Here is a 17046-nt window from a genome sequence, read left to right as displayed (position 1 = left end):
TGCCTCGATGCTGCGGCCCTGAACGTCACTTCTTTCCCCCATCCGTATAATCTGGGCCTTGCACAGTAACCCAGTCATGTAGGTCACACAACTTCTCTGATGGTGAGACGAAGAGCCGGTTCCAAAAACCGAATGTGTTTGTGTCTCAGGTCAAACGCAGAAAGAAGAGGTTCTGCGCGCTCTTACAAAAAAAACCTTGTTTACCTTGTTTCACTCATGCCCATCCCTACTATCTACCCAGATCATTCATGACACTTTAAGACAAAGGTTACATAATGGATGAGAGAGACAAAGAATGAGGTGATGTCTCACTTGACTCACTGACAAAGAGACAGTTTACAGTTCCCACAAGCTCAGAATCACCATGCTCTGTATGTGAAGAGGATTCCTCACCAGTCACCGTACTGTGATCAGATTTCCTGTGGGAAAGCATGTTGGATCATCTGGGTTTAATGGGGGCATGAGACACTATTGTCTGTGTTGTTGTGTTGATTTGTGCTAATTAGCCAGATATGTTTTTACAGTAAATGTTGCTTAATGCAGCTTTAAACAATCATGTCAGTTCAAACTGTCAGACAGAAAGAGAGTTGTCTTTAGCCCAGCAGTTACTTGGCTGCTTGCAGACATTTCCGGAAGCTGTGACAGATAAATGCCAGCGGGTTGTTGCCAAGCTTGGCAAACTGCTGGGGAGTGATCATTAGCTGCCATCTTGCAAGCTGCTGAAAACCTATTCATTATCCTAACCTTTTATTGCCCAAAGTTCTATTCATGTCTGCCTTTTCTACTTTAAAAGCTTCTCCTGTGCTCACACAGAGGCTTGATGGAAAACTGAAGCTCTCTGACACTGCACTCATGCAACCTCACAATCAGTGATGCCTTAGCTCTGAAATACCAAGGAGGATTTTTAAACTAGACTTAAGGATACATGACTAAAACGGTTGCTCCCCTGTCCCACCAAATAATGTATTCATGAAGAAAATGGATGAGAGCTGGGGAGGTATAAAAATGTTATACTGATGAATGGAGGAACAGAGTCAGGCTGTTGCTGGATGGATTAACCTAGAAACTGAACCTCACCATTTTTGGCCACCTCAGCTATGATGTTGGCTACTTTAGGAGTGCAGGAGGACTGAGGGTTTAACAGGGTGGGGAGCAGGGGAAGAACACCCATCTCCTGGATCTTCATACTGGCCTCAGTGTCTGCAAGGGGGAAAGAAAGAATGAACTATTAATGCATTTAATACAAAAATAGTTACACTAAGTGATAAGCTAAGCTAGCTCCTATAGCCATAGCACTCACAGCAAGTAAGTAAAATCAAAAACAATGTACCCAAAGTAATTTGTATCACTGATACTCGCTCGGGTCTGTCTGCTGATCACAGATACTATCATTCACTGAAGGGAAAATGCTCCTGCAATTTCATTTGAGTATCACAGAGTAACATAACGGCAAATGTAATCACTTGATTGGAAAACATGACTGACAAACAAAAGGTTTCATCTCAGACAATATACAGATTCCCAGACAGTTATTATCCGTTAGATCGGCTACATTACCTTCATTAAAGAAACAGCATAAACATAAGTTGCTTTATCAACAGTAACACCATTACAATGCATTCTGTTTTTCATTAGTTTGCTCTGTAAAATTACATACAGTGATCTTAACATAAAGGGACAGTTGTGTTTGTTTTATTCATGAAGACACCTTTCATTTATTTGATCAATAATGTTTTAGTTTAAGAAAATAAGCAATGCATTTAAATAAAGGCATGTTTGCCTATATTTCATCTTAATGTGATAACCAGATAACCAAAAATATTTTGAACGAATGTTGAGAAAACCAGACTAAAGTAAGATTGTGTTAAATGACTAATTTGCATTTTCATCTAAAAGACTATGACTAAATTTAAAATGGATAAAGATGAACACCGGATGATATGGGTCACTCATAACCAAATCACGTTTTAATTTCCAGATGAGTAATTGTGCACAAAAGAAGGCTACTGTCTGTACTGAGGTACAAAGAACCCTTCCCAGCAGGGCGCCCTTTGCTGGCTCACATGTTTTTTTTCTTGCACGCGTGTTTCACTCCGCGGCTACAACTCCACTGAGGGGTAACACTGAAGTGTCACAGGAATCATGTTCCGTCGTCCATGCCGCTGTTAGCTAAAGTTAGTGATTTTGGTGGAAAACCCACAACTACATTTTTCCTGTGCAGCCCTCAATCATATGCTGGCTCCCCAATTTGGCACAATTTGAGCACCCCTGTTCCATAGGAACAGGAATTCTAACCCATATACTGTATGTACTGATTAGGATATTTTTATAGTGTGAAAATAAATTTGTTTGATTCTATACACTGCAGAAACAGTGATCTTGCAGGTTTTCTGGATGTACACTGCAAGATGGGTCTAATAAAATCTAGGTCACAATCTGTTTCTGACTGCATAATTTCAATTTTAATGCATGTCAGAGTGTGCAATAAATGCATGAATAACAGGGGTGCAATGTAAATAGAAAAAAAGCGGACCTAAATATTTGAACGCTTTGGCCATAGTGCTGGCACTTCCTTTAGCCATGCTAGTGGCTTGGCTCTTGGGAAGGCATTGCTGGGCTCTCTGTCAGCTTACGACTTTGGTCCAGACTGAAAGAATTGCCGTGAAATTTGGTTCAGACATTCATGTCCTCCTCAGCATGGATTCTAATAACTTGGGTATGACATTTCCTCTTTCCTCTTGTGTTTGTCCATATGATCAAATACAAAGTAAAAACACAGATATTCCCTTCAGCCTCAGCTGTACTTTGTGGACAGATATATAGACAGAGGTGCACATAACTTTTTTTGTGAGCTACTCAGATAAGTACCAGGGGATAGTGTTTGGTACTCACCCCTGCGGCGCGCGGTCCTCATAAGTGCAGTCTTCCTCACTATCGTCCTCAGTCCCCACCACCCCCCGCCCTTTGCTTCAGCTCTCTGCGTGGTGGATGATGAAGATTCATCTCACTGTCTCTGATTGAGCCTCCGAGCAGCTGTCTCCAACCAGAGGTCAACAGCTAGCTTTGGGTCAAATGTCTCTGTGGTCTTTTTTGACAGGTGACAGACGAGATCTGTACTTGGTTTTTATGATGTTGAGATGTGAGAATCCCCTCTCCCAAGCTGCACTGCTTAAAAGGCAGTATAAGCGACAGTTTAACCAACTTGTTGATGGGCACTTGTATTCACTATTTGAACCAATTCATACACAGAGGAGGCTCCCAAGCATTGTCCTGCCTGCTTTAAGCTCATCCATTCTCTCACAGTGACATCTCTATCAAGTTTCAAGGTGGTTGCAGATTTCTGAAGAATGCTGCCAACTGTTGTGATGCCAAAATGGTGGAGTTCTTGCATTTCTTGAGGCCATGTTGAAGGATCTAATACTAAGAAATGATCACATGACTTGAGGGAGTCAAATCTGATTTCAAACTGTTCAATTAATCCCCTGAGTAAGTTTGACTTGTCTCTGTCAGCATCAGCATTAAAAACAGATTGAGTGCTGCTGTGGTGGCCTTGCCTATCAAGCAGAAGTGTGAACTGTCCAATAGCCACCGTGAGTTCATCCTTACATTCTCCAATTGTAAGCTTTTCCTTCTGAAGCCAAATGGATGTGGTCCTCAAAATGTTGGTAATATCCAGCATGTTGGCCAGAAAACACTGAAAACACTCTGTGCAGACATGCTGCAGTTCACTGTTATCACTCGTGGCCAGTTGCATTTTAATGGCTGGCAATAGTCTTGATATTTTTGACAGTGTTTCATGTCTCCATGCAGACCATCTGATATTATCAAACTTGCCCAGTTTCACAAAGGAGATGCCATTTTCTTCCCATAATTGCTTAAACGCTGCAGCGTGTTTTGCTCCTCCTTTTTGTAAATAAAACTGCAGCAGCTTGACCACAGAGCGATTAAATGTCTCACAGTAAGGAACGTTGCGATCAGCTGATTTTGCGCAGTTCTTCAATGTGCACAGAATATGCACAAGAGAGTTTCCTACCGCCACAAGTTGACGTAGTTTTGGCACAACACAGTTGTACGTGCTGTTGTTGACAGCAGCCCCGTACCGACGTTAACAGCGGCACCGTCTGTGCACACAGCGACCAACTTGACCAGCCTGCGTCGTGGAAAAGCCTCACAAGTCCATCTGTTATAGCCTGCGAGGGTCAGTCAGTACCCAGTTCAATCACTCTATAACAGTCCGATGTGAATATCCCGTTGCTGGACACAGACACCATGTAAACGATTTCCTGCTTGGTTTTTGTGATGTCCTCAGATCTGCCAAAAAGCAGCCCTTTTCTCTTTTCTCTTAACTCCCTGCTGATAGTGTGTGCAATGGTCTGCATTATGCCTGTGCCTCCTGCACGTGAATGATAAACACCTCCGACATTCACTTTGAGCCGTTTCAGTAATGTAATATCCTCAGAATAGGAAGACATAGCCTTATGAAAGGCCAGGAGAAAAAGATTACACAGGGCTTGCCATTGTTCTTCATTTAGCCTGTCTCCCCATTTGGCAAGTGGACGAGTGGAGATTTCTTCTGGACTAGCTTGTTTATTGCTCTTTTTGTGTTTATCAAATAAAGAATGACTGAAATTTTTTGAGCCCGTATAAAACGCACCGTTTTTGTCTGCTAGCTGTGGATACGAGCAGCAAATCTTGCTCCACATTTCAGTGCGCTCCTCATTAACATCAAGCCACTGCACATCTTGGAGCCACTTTTCAGAAAAAACCCTTTTCTTCGGCCCTGGCTTGGTTTGGTGGTGGCGAAACCCAAAAAAAAGCTGATCAATGTCAGTTAATGTTAGCTTCGTCTAGACAAGGTCTCTGATGTTGGTAAGTGTCGGGTACGCAAATGCACCGTAGCGTCATGCGTGATGTTATGTATTTCTCATTTCCTCCACGCATGCGTACTTGCTTACCAGTTATGTGCACCCCTGTATATAGGATTAGAGGCAGCAGTCAGGCTTTAGCTGCGTCTCAGCTGCCGCCCTTTTTGCTCTGGGGTTCTGACCCATTCTGAACATAGATTGTATGTAAAGACTCAAAAAGCCAACGATGCTTTTGGATGTTCTTACAAAAGAAATACCAAAACTAAGCAACATTAAATCACATTTCAGAATTGAGAAGTTGTTTTACAATATTTTACTCTTACAAATCTTTCTATGTGCCTTGATACTAGATTAATTAAACACCAGTTCATGTCAGGTCAAAAAAGCCATCAAAGAAGTTACGATCAAAAATCCTCCCAGGGTCTTTTTCGGCTAACACACTTTACACTTTACTAATACACTTCGCTTAGAGTCGCTAACAGCCAAATGCGGCTAACTCGAGGCAGCAAGGTGAACGCATTAAAATCCCATTGTTTATACATGCAAAAAATTGTCTCGATGGCTTATTTGATGACCAAATTTGCGAAAAAGACCCTGGGATAATTTTATGCCAGAATTACGTTTTAAGACTATGTGACTGAATTTGAACAAACCAAATTGCTTGAAAAACAGTTGTAAAAAATGCATTATGAGCTTTTCAGATGGGTAGCGTTAGACATGCCAAGTAATACATTTTAAATCAGCGAGAAGGTATAGAGGTGCAGGCAACCTGACAAGTGTAGCAACAAGTGTGCACAATCCTGTAAAATGTCACGGCCGTGCTTGTCGCATGCACACGCCCAACCGTTTCCAGAGTAGAATTTTGTTGAACTTTTTCTATGTGATCTGCAGTGCAATTAATGGAGGAGAGATTGATCTCTGCTGTTTGTGAGTTCCCTGAAATATAGAACTGCTGTCTAAACCGTTATTAGAACATAAACAGGAGGGCAGAGCATCATGGCAAGACTGGATGTATCAAGTAACGTTATGTTCTGATTTAACTTGTACCGGCAGCAAGGATACGGCTGTGCACAGAACCTGTTTTAGTGGTTAACTTTTAAGCTTCAATACCCAAGAGCACCTGGGACTGATGACTGAAGTGTAGAAAATATTATAGAAATGTTATTAGGTTCAGCATAGGCAGACTGTCTGAGGCTTTTATGGACTTTACACTAGGTGTAAATGAGGCTCTACTCACTGTTGTTGGTGAGAGCTTTCAGCATGCAGTCCAGGCAGCTCTCCACGCTGTCAGTGGCACTGTCTGTAGACGCTAGCTTCAGCTTCTCCAGGGCTTCACTTAGGTTGTCTAAAAACAGAAACACTTAATGAACAAATGTCGGAAGAGACAAAGCCATGAACATGCAGCAAGTGGCCACAGGTGGGAATCGAACCCTTGCCGCTGCGTTGAGGACTTAATCCTCTGTATATGGGGCGCCCACTCTAACCACTGATCCACTTGACGCCCCATACACTACTTTTTTATGTGGCAAGTATTGTATAGATGTCTATGTCACATTTCAATGGTTTCCTCTCAACTCACTGGTTCTTCAGATTTTACTCCGGTAGTACTGATGTAATTCGCTAGTGATTCACGTTAAATCAATCTGTGCAAAATATTGGTCGATAAATCAATCCTGCTTCCCGGGTTTTGTCTTCTCCATGTTTACCTAAACAAATTGGGATTTGTTCATCTCCAAAGGCCAACTTAATCTAACTCATGCATTAGGTTATGTATCTATACAAGGGCATTTGGATGAGAATTAATATAAGGACTTCCTTTGCTATCTATCTTACTGTTTAAGGCAGCACTAAAGTCACCTACTATAATGATGGCCCCTTAAATATCTTGCAGTTTGTTAAATATTTCATTGAAAAAATTGGAATCATCTGTATTCGGGGCATACAGGTTCAGAATACACAACTTTTCTCGTTGAAAAACAACATTTAAACGTAACCACCTTTCTACTTGATCTGTACATGAGGAAACCAACGCAAAATCTAATATCTTCTAAAAAAGAATCATAACACCTTTTAGGGGTTAAAAGGAACAGAGTAAGCTACAAATTCTGCCAATGCTTATATTTATGTTTGGATATGATACATCCATCTTCAACCGCTTGATGCAGTTTGTTTAAATTATCCCCAATTTCCAGTTCCCATAAGACCCAGAAATTCCCATAGTTTGGTATATTTCCAAAATTCCCCTGCTTACCTTCCCATGGAAAGTTTCCAGAAATTGACCACCCCTTTGCAACCCTACTCTTCACCCCTCGCTATTTTCTCTCTCTTCCTCCACCTTGAAATCTAAACCACCAGGTCTTCTTAACAGCATGTGTCCAGCCTGGACGTGGTGTCCACATCCAAAGCAAAGAAGTTATAACCTATTTTCCATAAGTAAACCTGCTGTGCAACCATATCAATCATCAGTGCAGAATCACAGTGCACTGTATATTTACATTACATTAAATAAGTAATCAAAGTTTCAAGGCAAAAAATTTTGGTAATCTGAGTTGCTCGAGGAATCGTTTCAGCTAAAGTGTGACAATTCTGTCTGAAACGAGGCAGAAAAAACCTCGGTTATTTTGAAGAGAAAAAAAATGTGATTTTTGGAAGTTCTGAATCGATTCTTATCTTTGACTAACAATATATGCATCGCGTTTCTTATCTGAATCTGTTGTTTTTCAACATCCGTATTCATAACTGCTTCACCTCAATCCCATGCTGTGCCAAACATAATTTTTTATCATTCATTCTCTTTATTTTAATCAATCAATGTAGGTAACAAGGGCCTATAGGTGTACTAAATACAGTACATGTTTTAGGCTACATGAGCTAGAGTGATGCTTATTCACTAGGTATACACCTCTGTTTTTGGATGCATATTTACTCACAGCCTACAGCCTAGACAAGAATGACCTGTCGGGTTTCAGCCCGAATGCCCTCTAACTACTCTAGAGGCTGACACACTACTTTATCATCTATTTTATTGATCATCGAGAGAGAATATCATTCATCTTTATAATCTGAAATACTTGTTGCATGAATTGCTGCAACAATATTGGACCTTTGCTTCAACTGTTATGCCAGCAAACCAGGTAGGGATATGTTGCATAAGGATTGCAGACACTGCTTCAGTGACCTGGTTGTTGTTGTCAGTTGCTTGTGCACTTCACAACCCACACATCCATCCCCCATGATTGAAACGATAACAAGAGTGATCCAGTCTGGGATTAGACCTTATGAAATACCTCATAAACTGTCAAATAAATATTGCTCCAGATTCCATTCAGGGATGCCACGGTCTCATATAGTAACATGTTTTGAAATGTGACTGATACAGAGGTAGTATCTGGGGAATATACAACATGATTTTAAAGTAAATATGTATTAATTTTGATTAAAATATATGACTATTATAGTAGTTATCAGGCCTGAGCTCGAAAACGCCAGTAACCAGTGTGTGTCCACCACCAATAAGCAGTTTAAACAGCAACATTAGAAAGAGCAGTGCAGTATAAACAGCAGCTCGAAGTAGGCTGCTGGATCCTATTGCATAACAGCTGTGGGGATGGAGGAGTGCCATCTAAACCAGTAACGGCAATGCCATTTCGGGGGGATGTAAATCCAGCTGGCAATTGGGACCTTAGAGACATTTCAAGTCCCAGCTGTATAACATTGAGGAATGGCTAAAGCAATGCGAATATATCATACTTTCAGCGCTACCGCTGCTAAAAGGTAGGAAACAGAAGCACTACCCAGAGCTGATAGTGGATGGAGAGAGTCAGGGAAGCTACCCCACCCGAGTACTGAGGCAGGCACGCGCGCGCGCGCACACACACGATTTAGCAACAATCAGCTTTTCATATGACTAACTAACGTTAACATTAGGGTAATAAAGCAGAAATCTATAGAAGGAAGCACGGTGCTATAGTGGCATTATCGTATGATACATAACATCAACCATAAAACATACGTGGCTACTTGCATGCGTTAAAATAACAACCGTTTTATGGTTTATTAACGTGAATAAGGTGGTAAAAACCATTCTTGTGAGCTAACTCGGCTCAGAGAGCTGGTTGCTAGCTGTCTAACATTACTCACCCATTTCAACAGGATGTTGCTCCGGAAAATAAAGCGGGGTGTCACGCTCTCCAGGGCAGCTGTAAACCGAGTCGTACTAGCCAGAGGCCCCGCTTTCCCCACACTGTTCGTCCCTTAAACCGCCTTAACCTGGTGAAGTTATCGGGTTGAGCTCAGCTAGCTAGCTAGACAGTTAGGTAGCGACAGCAGCCACCGGGTCGGTCGGGCAGTCCTGCTCAGATGGATGCTGCTGTGGCCTGTAACGTTAAACCGGGTGACTACCAGGTTAACACATCTGACTTCCTCTCATATCCTCACCAATAGTCGGGACCTGATGGCTGGCGCTGCCCTGGACGAATGGCTCAGTGTGACATGCTACTGCCAAGTCAAGTAGAAGGGATTAAGAGTACGACTTCCGGTTACCACCTTCAAAACAAAAGCTTTCGAAGGAACGAGGTGCTTTTGGACACATATAAGGCAGTCAATTCTCCTTTCAATTAACATTACAATCTTAAATTATGATGACGTGACATAAGTAAGAGTAATTAAATACACCACAAAATAAAAAGGAAGAAAATAAAAATAAATAAAGCAAAAATAGATACATACAAAGAAATTAAATAAAAAAAGTCAATACTATCCAGCTGCAGCCACGGAGCACAAGCCCCTCACTTGGCTTGACGGAAGTGACGCAATAGTTGTTTTTTTAACTTTATTGAAAAAGTACAAAACATAGCAGCAGTTGAAGGAAATCATTTTATTAATGGCCTTTTTTTCAAAAATAACTATTTGTTTTTTTGAAAAAGAACATAGAATTCCCCTCAGTCAGGTCTCAGTCTTTCACACATACACACAGTTACTGTATATTCATCAGTTAGTGTATTTTACTGTTCATTTACAGTCCATAATATTGTAACGGACTGTAGTGACTTTTAATGTTAATGTAATAATGTGTCACTGTTCGAGTGAATCACTGAGACCACAGGTCAGTGAAGTGACATGTTGTTTTGTTAGAAAGGCTGGAAGCCTGTAGTTAAAAAAAACCGAGAGTTAGAAGTTAGAAGGTTGTTCTTTGTTGGCGTCGGCTGCGGCCCACAGTAGCCATGTTCAGTTAGAAAATAAAGCGCAACAAACTGGATAAAGCCTCACCGCATTGAGGGACGTTACACTGGTGTCAGAAGTTAAAGGCGAATAGCATTAAGGACGTCACCACAGGGCTTCCGACGGCCGCGGTCTCGTCCCTGACGAGCTAACGGGGTGCTAACTACTGTGACCACTCCACGGAGGAGATGCGACGGGGGAGTTACTCGAAGATCAAGCGGGAGAAAGGAGCTGATGAGCAGGATTATGACAGCTCTGCCGGGGCTCGGAGCGCGGCGGATCTTGCCAACGACATAAAGGGGCTGGTCCGTCGCACCTACGCACATATGCCCCCCGCCATCCAGAGCCAATTAGCCCGAGACCACTTCCTCCAGGCGTTGTTGCCTACCGACCTGCATTTCCAGACGCTGCTGGCCCACCCCAAGTCGCTCTTGGAGGCTTTGGAGCTGGCTTCAGAGAGAGAGATCAGAATCAGAATCAGAATCAGAATCAGAAAACCTTTAATGTCCCGCAGACGGGGAAATTCTTTTGTCACAGCAGCAACAGAATATGACAAAATAAGATAAAAAATGGCAAAAATAAGCAATAAAGTTAAATTTTAAAGGGGAAGAAATGGAAATAGACATATATACATATTCACATGATATAGTGCAGTTTTTTCTGATTTGTTTGTTTGTAATAATATAATATGGAGTGAATAAATATGATTAAATATGTCCAAATAGCGCAAAAAAAACAGAAGTGCCCATAGTACAGGCATATTGCACAGTGCAGGGTACAGGGTACAGGATGAGGTCAGTAGTCTATTGGGAGCAGTGCTGATTGTAAAGTCTGACAGCAGCAGGAAGGAAGGACCTGCGATACCTCTCCTTCGCACACTTGAATCAGTCTATTGCTGAAGGAGCTGCCCAGTGCTGTGAGAGTGACCTGCAGGGGGTGGGACTCCTGCACCAGCAGGGATGACAGCTTGTCCAGCATCCTGCTCTCTCCCACCACCTGCACTGAGTCCACAGGGCATCCAAGGATGGAGCCGGCCTTCTTGATAAGTTTATCAAGTCTCCTCCTGTCTGCTGCTGATATGCTTCTGCTCCAGCAGACTACTCCATAGAAAATGGCTGATGCCACCACAGAGTCATAGAAGGAGGTCAGGAGTGCCCCTTGCACTCCAAAGGACCTGAGCTTCCTCAGAAGGTACAGTCTGCTCTGACCTCTCTTATATGTTGCTGCAGTGTGGTCAGACCAGTCCAATTTATTGTTCAGGTGAACTCCCAGGTACTTGTAAGATGTCACCATCTCAATGTCCGTTCCCTGGATGTTCACCTGTGTGCAGGGTTGTTTGTGCCTGCGGAAATCCACCACCAGCTCTTTGGTCTTCCCGGCGTTGAGCTGGAGGTGGTTACGCCGGTACCAGTCCACAAAGACCTGAATAAGTTCTCTTTAGGCTCCGTCGTCTCCGTCCCTGATGAGGCCGACGATAGCAGAGTCGTCAGAGAACTTTTGTAGATGGCAGTGAGTAGATTGGTGGTAGAAGTCTGCGGTGTACAGGGTGAACAGGAAAGGAGCCGTTCCCTGTGGGGCCCCCGTACCGCAGATGATTGTGTCCGACACGTAGTCCCAAGTCCTCACATACTGTGGCCGGTTAGTGAGGTAATCCAGGATGTGAGGTGTTGGTTCACCCCTGCCAGCTCCAGCTTGTCCCCCAGAAGTGCAGGCTGGATGGCGTTAAAGGCACTGGAGAAATCAAAGAACATAATCCTCACAGTGTTTCCAGCCTTCTCCAGATGGGACAGTGATCTGTCCAGGAGGAAGATGATGGCGTCATCCATTCCGATGCTGGGTTGATATGCGAACTGGAGAGGGTCCAAAAAGGGGCTTACAGAGGGCGGAGATGGATGAGGACCAGCCGCTCCAGGGTCTTCATCAGGTGTGAAGTGAGAGCAACTGGTCTGTAGCTGTTGAAGTATTTTGGGTGAGGGGTCGTTGGTACAGGTACCACGCAGGAGGTTTTCCATAGCAGTGGCACTTTTCCCAGCTTCAGGCTCATGTTAAAGATGTGCTCTACAATCCTGCACAGCTGGTCTGCACAGGACTTGAGCAGCCTGGAGCTGATCCCATCTGGACCCGTAGCCTTCTTCACCTTCATCTTCCTAAGCTCATTCCTCACCTGGAGAGACGAGAGGGACAGGGTGGAGCAGGGGGGCTTAGTGTCGGGTATGGGGGGAGGGTGAATATCAGGGGGGGCGGTGGGAGAAGTCTGTGGCATGAGAGCCGTGGAGAGGGATAGAGGTGATAACGGGCTGTTGAAAAACAGGTTCATGTTGTTCACCCACGTCTAATCCCCCGCAGCCTGGGAGCCTGGTGTCCTCTGCCCTGAGATAGTTTTTAGGCTTTTCCAGACTCCACTGACGTTTCTCTGCTGCAGCTGGTTTTCCATCTTCCTCCTGTATCTGTTCTTCCCCTCTCTGATGTTCTTCCTCAGCTCCCTCTGCACAGCCTTCCGTTCCTCCTTGTTTCCTGACCTAAAGGCCTTCCTTTTCTCCTTAAGAAGGGCCTTTATGTCAGGATTAATCCAGGGCTTGCTGTTTGAAAAACACCGTACAGTCTTGGTGGGTACAGTGTTATCAACACAAAAGTTTATGTAGTCCATTATGCAGTCTGTTAAGCTGTCGAAGTCCTCCCCATGAGAAACACACAGTTCTTCCCACACAGTTTAGTCAAAGCAGTCCCTCAGAGCCTCCTCAGACTCTTTAGTTCATGCTTTAACTGTGCGGACTTCCACTGGTTGCCTATTTACGAGGGGCTTGTACACAGGCAGAAGATGCACTAGGTTGTGGTCAGATCTTCCCAGGGGAGGGAGGGGGGATGAGTTCTATGCCTCCTTGATGTTGACGTACAATAAGTCCAGCATTTTATTGTCTCTGGTGTGGCAGGTGACATACTGTGTGAATGTGGGCAGAGTAGAGGACAGAGAGGCATGATTAAAGTCCCCAGAGATGAGGAAGAGGGCCTGTGGGTGCTTTGTCTGCAGTGAGCTTGAGACTGAATGAAGAACATCACAAGCTGCATCAGCGTTAGCAGAGGGGGGGATGTACACAGCTAGCACAATCACCTGTGTGTCATTAACAAACACAGCCAGCCCTCCTCCTTTCCTCTTACCGCTCTCTGCCGTCCTGTCTGCCTGCCGTAATTGAAACCCGTCCAGGTTAGCGTCCGTGTCGGGGGTCAGCTCCGTTAGCCACGTCTCAGTGAGCACTATGATGCTCTGATGCCGGGTCAGCACCTTTAGCTCGTCCATCTTGTTGGGAAGAGATCTTACATTCCCCATGATGACAGATGGGAGGACGGGTCTGTAGCGTGTCCTCCTGCGATGGCACCCACGTCTCCTCCTCCTCAGCTCGCGGGGGACATCAGGCCGCTCGTGCGGCTGCACAGCAGCGCTACTGAGGGCCAACAGCTGATCCCTACTTTAAACAACAGGGCTGCGTACAGGCTCCCCGGACACAACGGAAAAAGTTGAAAAAATAAGTATTGAGACCAGAACGAAGTACGCTGTTAAGAAAGAATAGTTAAAAAAAAGTGCAAAAGAAATATAAAAAGAGGAAAAAGCTCAAAAGTGAGCGAGAGCTGCTGTAACAGGCTGCCACTCACGCAGCGCCATCTTGATCTAGATTCTGTGTGCTGGACCCCTGGGGGCCACAATGAACAATTTGCCTAAGTTGAGGGCTGTGAGGGAGGCAGAGTTGGACGCAGCAAGGCCTGTCTGGGTGGAAGAACTAAAGCAGCTGGTGCGGGCTGCCATGCTGCGTGAAGAGCAGCGCCCCAGGGACAGGGCGCCTGCACAGGTGGGGATATGGTGCAGCTTGACCTGGTGGGGGCGTTGCGACCGGCAGATGATGTGGATGGCCATCTGGAGCGAAGTGTGATGCTGGGCCGAACCTGGGTAGGAGACTGCTGGTACGCCCCAGGGACTGTTGGAGGGATATGCTGCTCTGCACTGGTGGATACAGGCTCCTCAGCAACCCTAGTGAAACCAGATGTTGGAAAGAACGGAAAAACAGTTATCCCCACCATAGGGAAGTTGCAGACAGTCACAGGAGAACTGGCCCCCATGGTCAGAGAGGCACTAGTGACTCTGGGGTTGGGAAGACAGACTATACACTGCCCGGTGTGGGTCGCGGAACTGGAGGACTGCATACTGGGGCTGGATGTTCTTGGGACATTGGGCTGTGTCATTGACATCAGGAGAGGAATGCTCACTTTTCCAGATGGAAACGTCATCCAGTTGGCTAGACATCCACTCAAGCCTGGCTGTACCGCTGCCCACACACCATAGTTGTGCTAGCGGCCGAGACAACAACCGTCATAGCTGCCTGCTACCCTTCCCCAACAGACAACGTGCACCACTCCCCCAACACCCTACGGCCGGTTTCTACACATGACAAATGCACCCCCACCGACACGCGACCTGCACCACCTTCCATTCCACCAGCTGCTAATCCACACCCTGTGGACACTACATTGCCTAGCAGGGGAGAGAGAGTCCTGGCGGTGAAGGAGGTCTGGCTGAAAAACTGTGATGGACTGAATATCAGTGAACAGATCCTGTTGTGGCAGCTCCTATTGGAGTTCAAAGACTGTTTGTCAGAGGACGACGTTGGCCGGACAGGTCTCATCCAACATGAAATCGACACAGGAGATGCACCGCCCATCAGAATGAGACCTTGACGCCTTCCGCTGGCAAGGCAGGAAGCAGCTGACAAAGCGCTGCGTGAGATGCAACTGGCTGGACTCATCGAGCCTTCCACCAGCCCGTGGGCCTCACCAGTAGTCATGGTCCCCAAAAAGACAAAGGATGACTGGCGATTCTGTGTGGATTTCAGACCCCTCAACAAAGTGACTACAAAAGACCCTTACCCACTCTCGCGCATCGATGAGGCCCTGGACACAGGTTCCTGGTTCTCTTCTTTGGACATGCGCAGCGGATACTGGCAGGTTCCCCTCACCCCAGCTGCCAAACCAAAAACTGCCTTTATCACCAGCGGGGGGTTGTGGCAGTTTAAGGTCCTCCCATTCGGCCTCTGCAATGCCCCTGCTACGTTTGAAAGACTGATGGACAGGGTGCTCGCTGACATCTCCCGCCAAGAGTGTGTCATGTATCTGGATGACATACTTGTCCATGGTGACTCCTTCGAATAAGCCCTCAGAGCCCTTAGTTGGAGAGGGTGGTGGCAGCAGGGTTGAAACTGCACCCTCAGAAGTTCTGCTTTATGAGACGGGAGGTTGTGTTTCTGGGTCACAGCCTCGGAGGTGGCAGCGTCAGCACCGTGGATGACAAGGTACAAGCTGTGAAGAACTGGCCTACCCCGAACTCTGTACATGACCTGAAGAGCTTTCTGGGACTGTGCTCCTACTACAGGAGGCCCGTGAGGGGGTTCTTCTGTATAGCTGCACCCCTCTTCCGGCTGCTGCGAAAGGGGGAGGCGTTTGTGTGGACGGAGGAGTGTCGTACAGCATTTTCCTCTCTACAGACAGCCCTCGTGGAGGCCCCGGTCCTGTCCCCACCCAATCTATCCCTGCCTTTCTTGCTTGACACTGATGCCAGTAGTGTCGGCGCCCGGGCTTTGTTGACTCAGGTGACACCAGGGGGAGAGAGGGTGGTAGCCTATCACAGTAAGACATTGAACAACGCTGGACGCCGCTACTGTGTCACCAGACGGGAGCTGCTCGCCATTGTCAGCGCCAGCCGACACTTCAAATATTACCTCGGGGGTCTCCACTTCACTGTCAGGACTGACCACTCCGCCCTGCAGTGGCTAATGTCATTCAAGGAGCCAGAGGGCCAGCTGGCCCGCTGGATTGAGGAGCTGCAGGCATATGACTTCACTGTGGTTTACAGACCAGGGACACAACACGGAAATGTAGATGCACTGTCCCGGCGGCCCTGCATCGCAGATGATTGCTGCTATTGTGAGAAAAGGGAGATCCTGGAGGGCAAGCAGCTGCAAACAGAGGTGAAATGTGCAGTGGGGCGGCCAGAGGGGCTGGCGGCAGGCCAAGGGCTAACAGCTGTGGAGGTGGCGGAGTGGGGACACAAGCAGGGGGAGGACGATGACATCAGGCCAGTGCTCACATGGGTGACATCGCAGCGCCGACCCACATGGGACGAGGTCAGCATGTGCTCTCGAGCTACAAAAGGACTCTGGTCCATGTTCGACACCCTGCGTCTGTGTGAAGGGGTGTTAGAGAGGGGCTGGAAGGAACCAGCTGTCGGGGAGACACGGTGGCAGGTGGTGGTGCCAAGGAGCCTGCGGGAGAGGGTGCTCCAGGCAGTGCACAGGGCCCCTGGGTCTGGCCACTTTGGGGTCAGAAAGACACTTCGGCTGCTCCGTCTGAGATTTTACTGGGGCCACCACAAGCACAGACAGGTCTCATGCCCAACTCCAAAAGCTCCAAACAGGGTGTCCTATGGCGAGAGTGGGTATTGATGTCCTTGGGCCGTTCCCCCGTACAGAGAGAGGTAACCGCTACATCCTCACTACCATGGACTACTTCACTAAATGGCCCGAGGCATACTGTTTGCCAGATCAAGAGGCAGTGACGGTAGTGGATGCGCTGGTGGAAGGAATGTTCAGCAGACTTGGGGGGCCCAAAGTCATTCACACTGACCAGGGCAGGAACTTTGAGTCCAGTGTGTTTGCTGTCATGTGCGAAAAGCTGGGCTCCCTCAAGACCTGCACCACACTCCTCCACCCTCAGAGTGATGGTCTGGTCGAGAGATTTAACCATACACTGGCACAACAGCTGGCCATAGTGACAGCAAAACATCAACAAGACTGGGACAGCCATGTGCCCCTTGTTCTGCTGGCGTGTCGGTCTCCTGTGCAGAACTCTACCTCTTGCTCCCCTGCTCTTCTCATGCTAGGAAGGGAGATCAGGACTCCAGGCGAGATGATGGTGGACA

General features: G+C 46.4%; 1 protein-coding gene across 2 annotated transcripts in view; it reads right to left on the bottom strand.

The window, feature by feature from the left end:
* Positions 1-9350, bottom strand: part of rap1gds1 (RAP1, GTP-GDP dissociation stimulator 1) — a 40429-nt gene extending 31079 nt beyond the window's left edge. For both annotated transcript variants that reach the window (XM_083936755.1, XM_083936756.1), the window contains exons 1-3: positions 9006-9350; positions 6103-6210; positions 1078-1200 (exon numbers count right to left, since the gene is read on the bottom strand). In XM_083936755.1, the coding sequence (XP_083792881.1) occupies positions 1078-1200; positions 6103-6210; positions 9006-9009 (235 nt within the window). In that variant the 5' untranslated portion in view covers positions 9010-9350. The remainder of the gene's footprint in view (positions 1-1077; positions 1201-6102; positions 6211-9005) is intronic.
* Between the last annotated feature and the right edge of the window lie 7696 nt (positions 9351-17046).

The sequence above is a fragment of the Echiichthys vipera genome (genome assembly GCF_963691815.1).
Source record: "Echiichthys vipera genome assembly, chromosome: 22".
In the NCBI taxonomy this organism is placed as follows: Eukaryota; Metazoa; Chordata; class Actinopteri; order Perciformes; family Trachinidae; genus Echiichthys; species Echiichthys vipera.
This window is presented reverse-complemented; position numbering and strand designations above follow the sequence as displayed.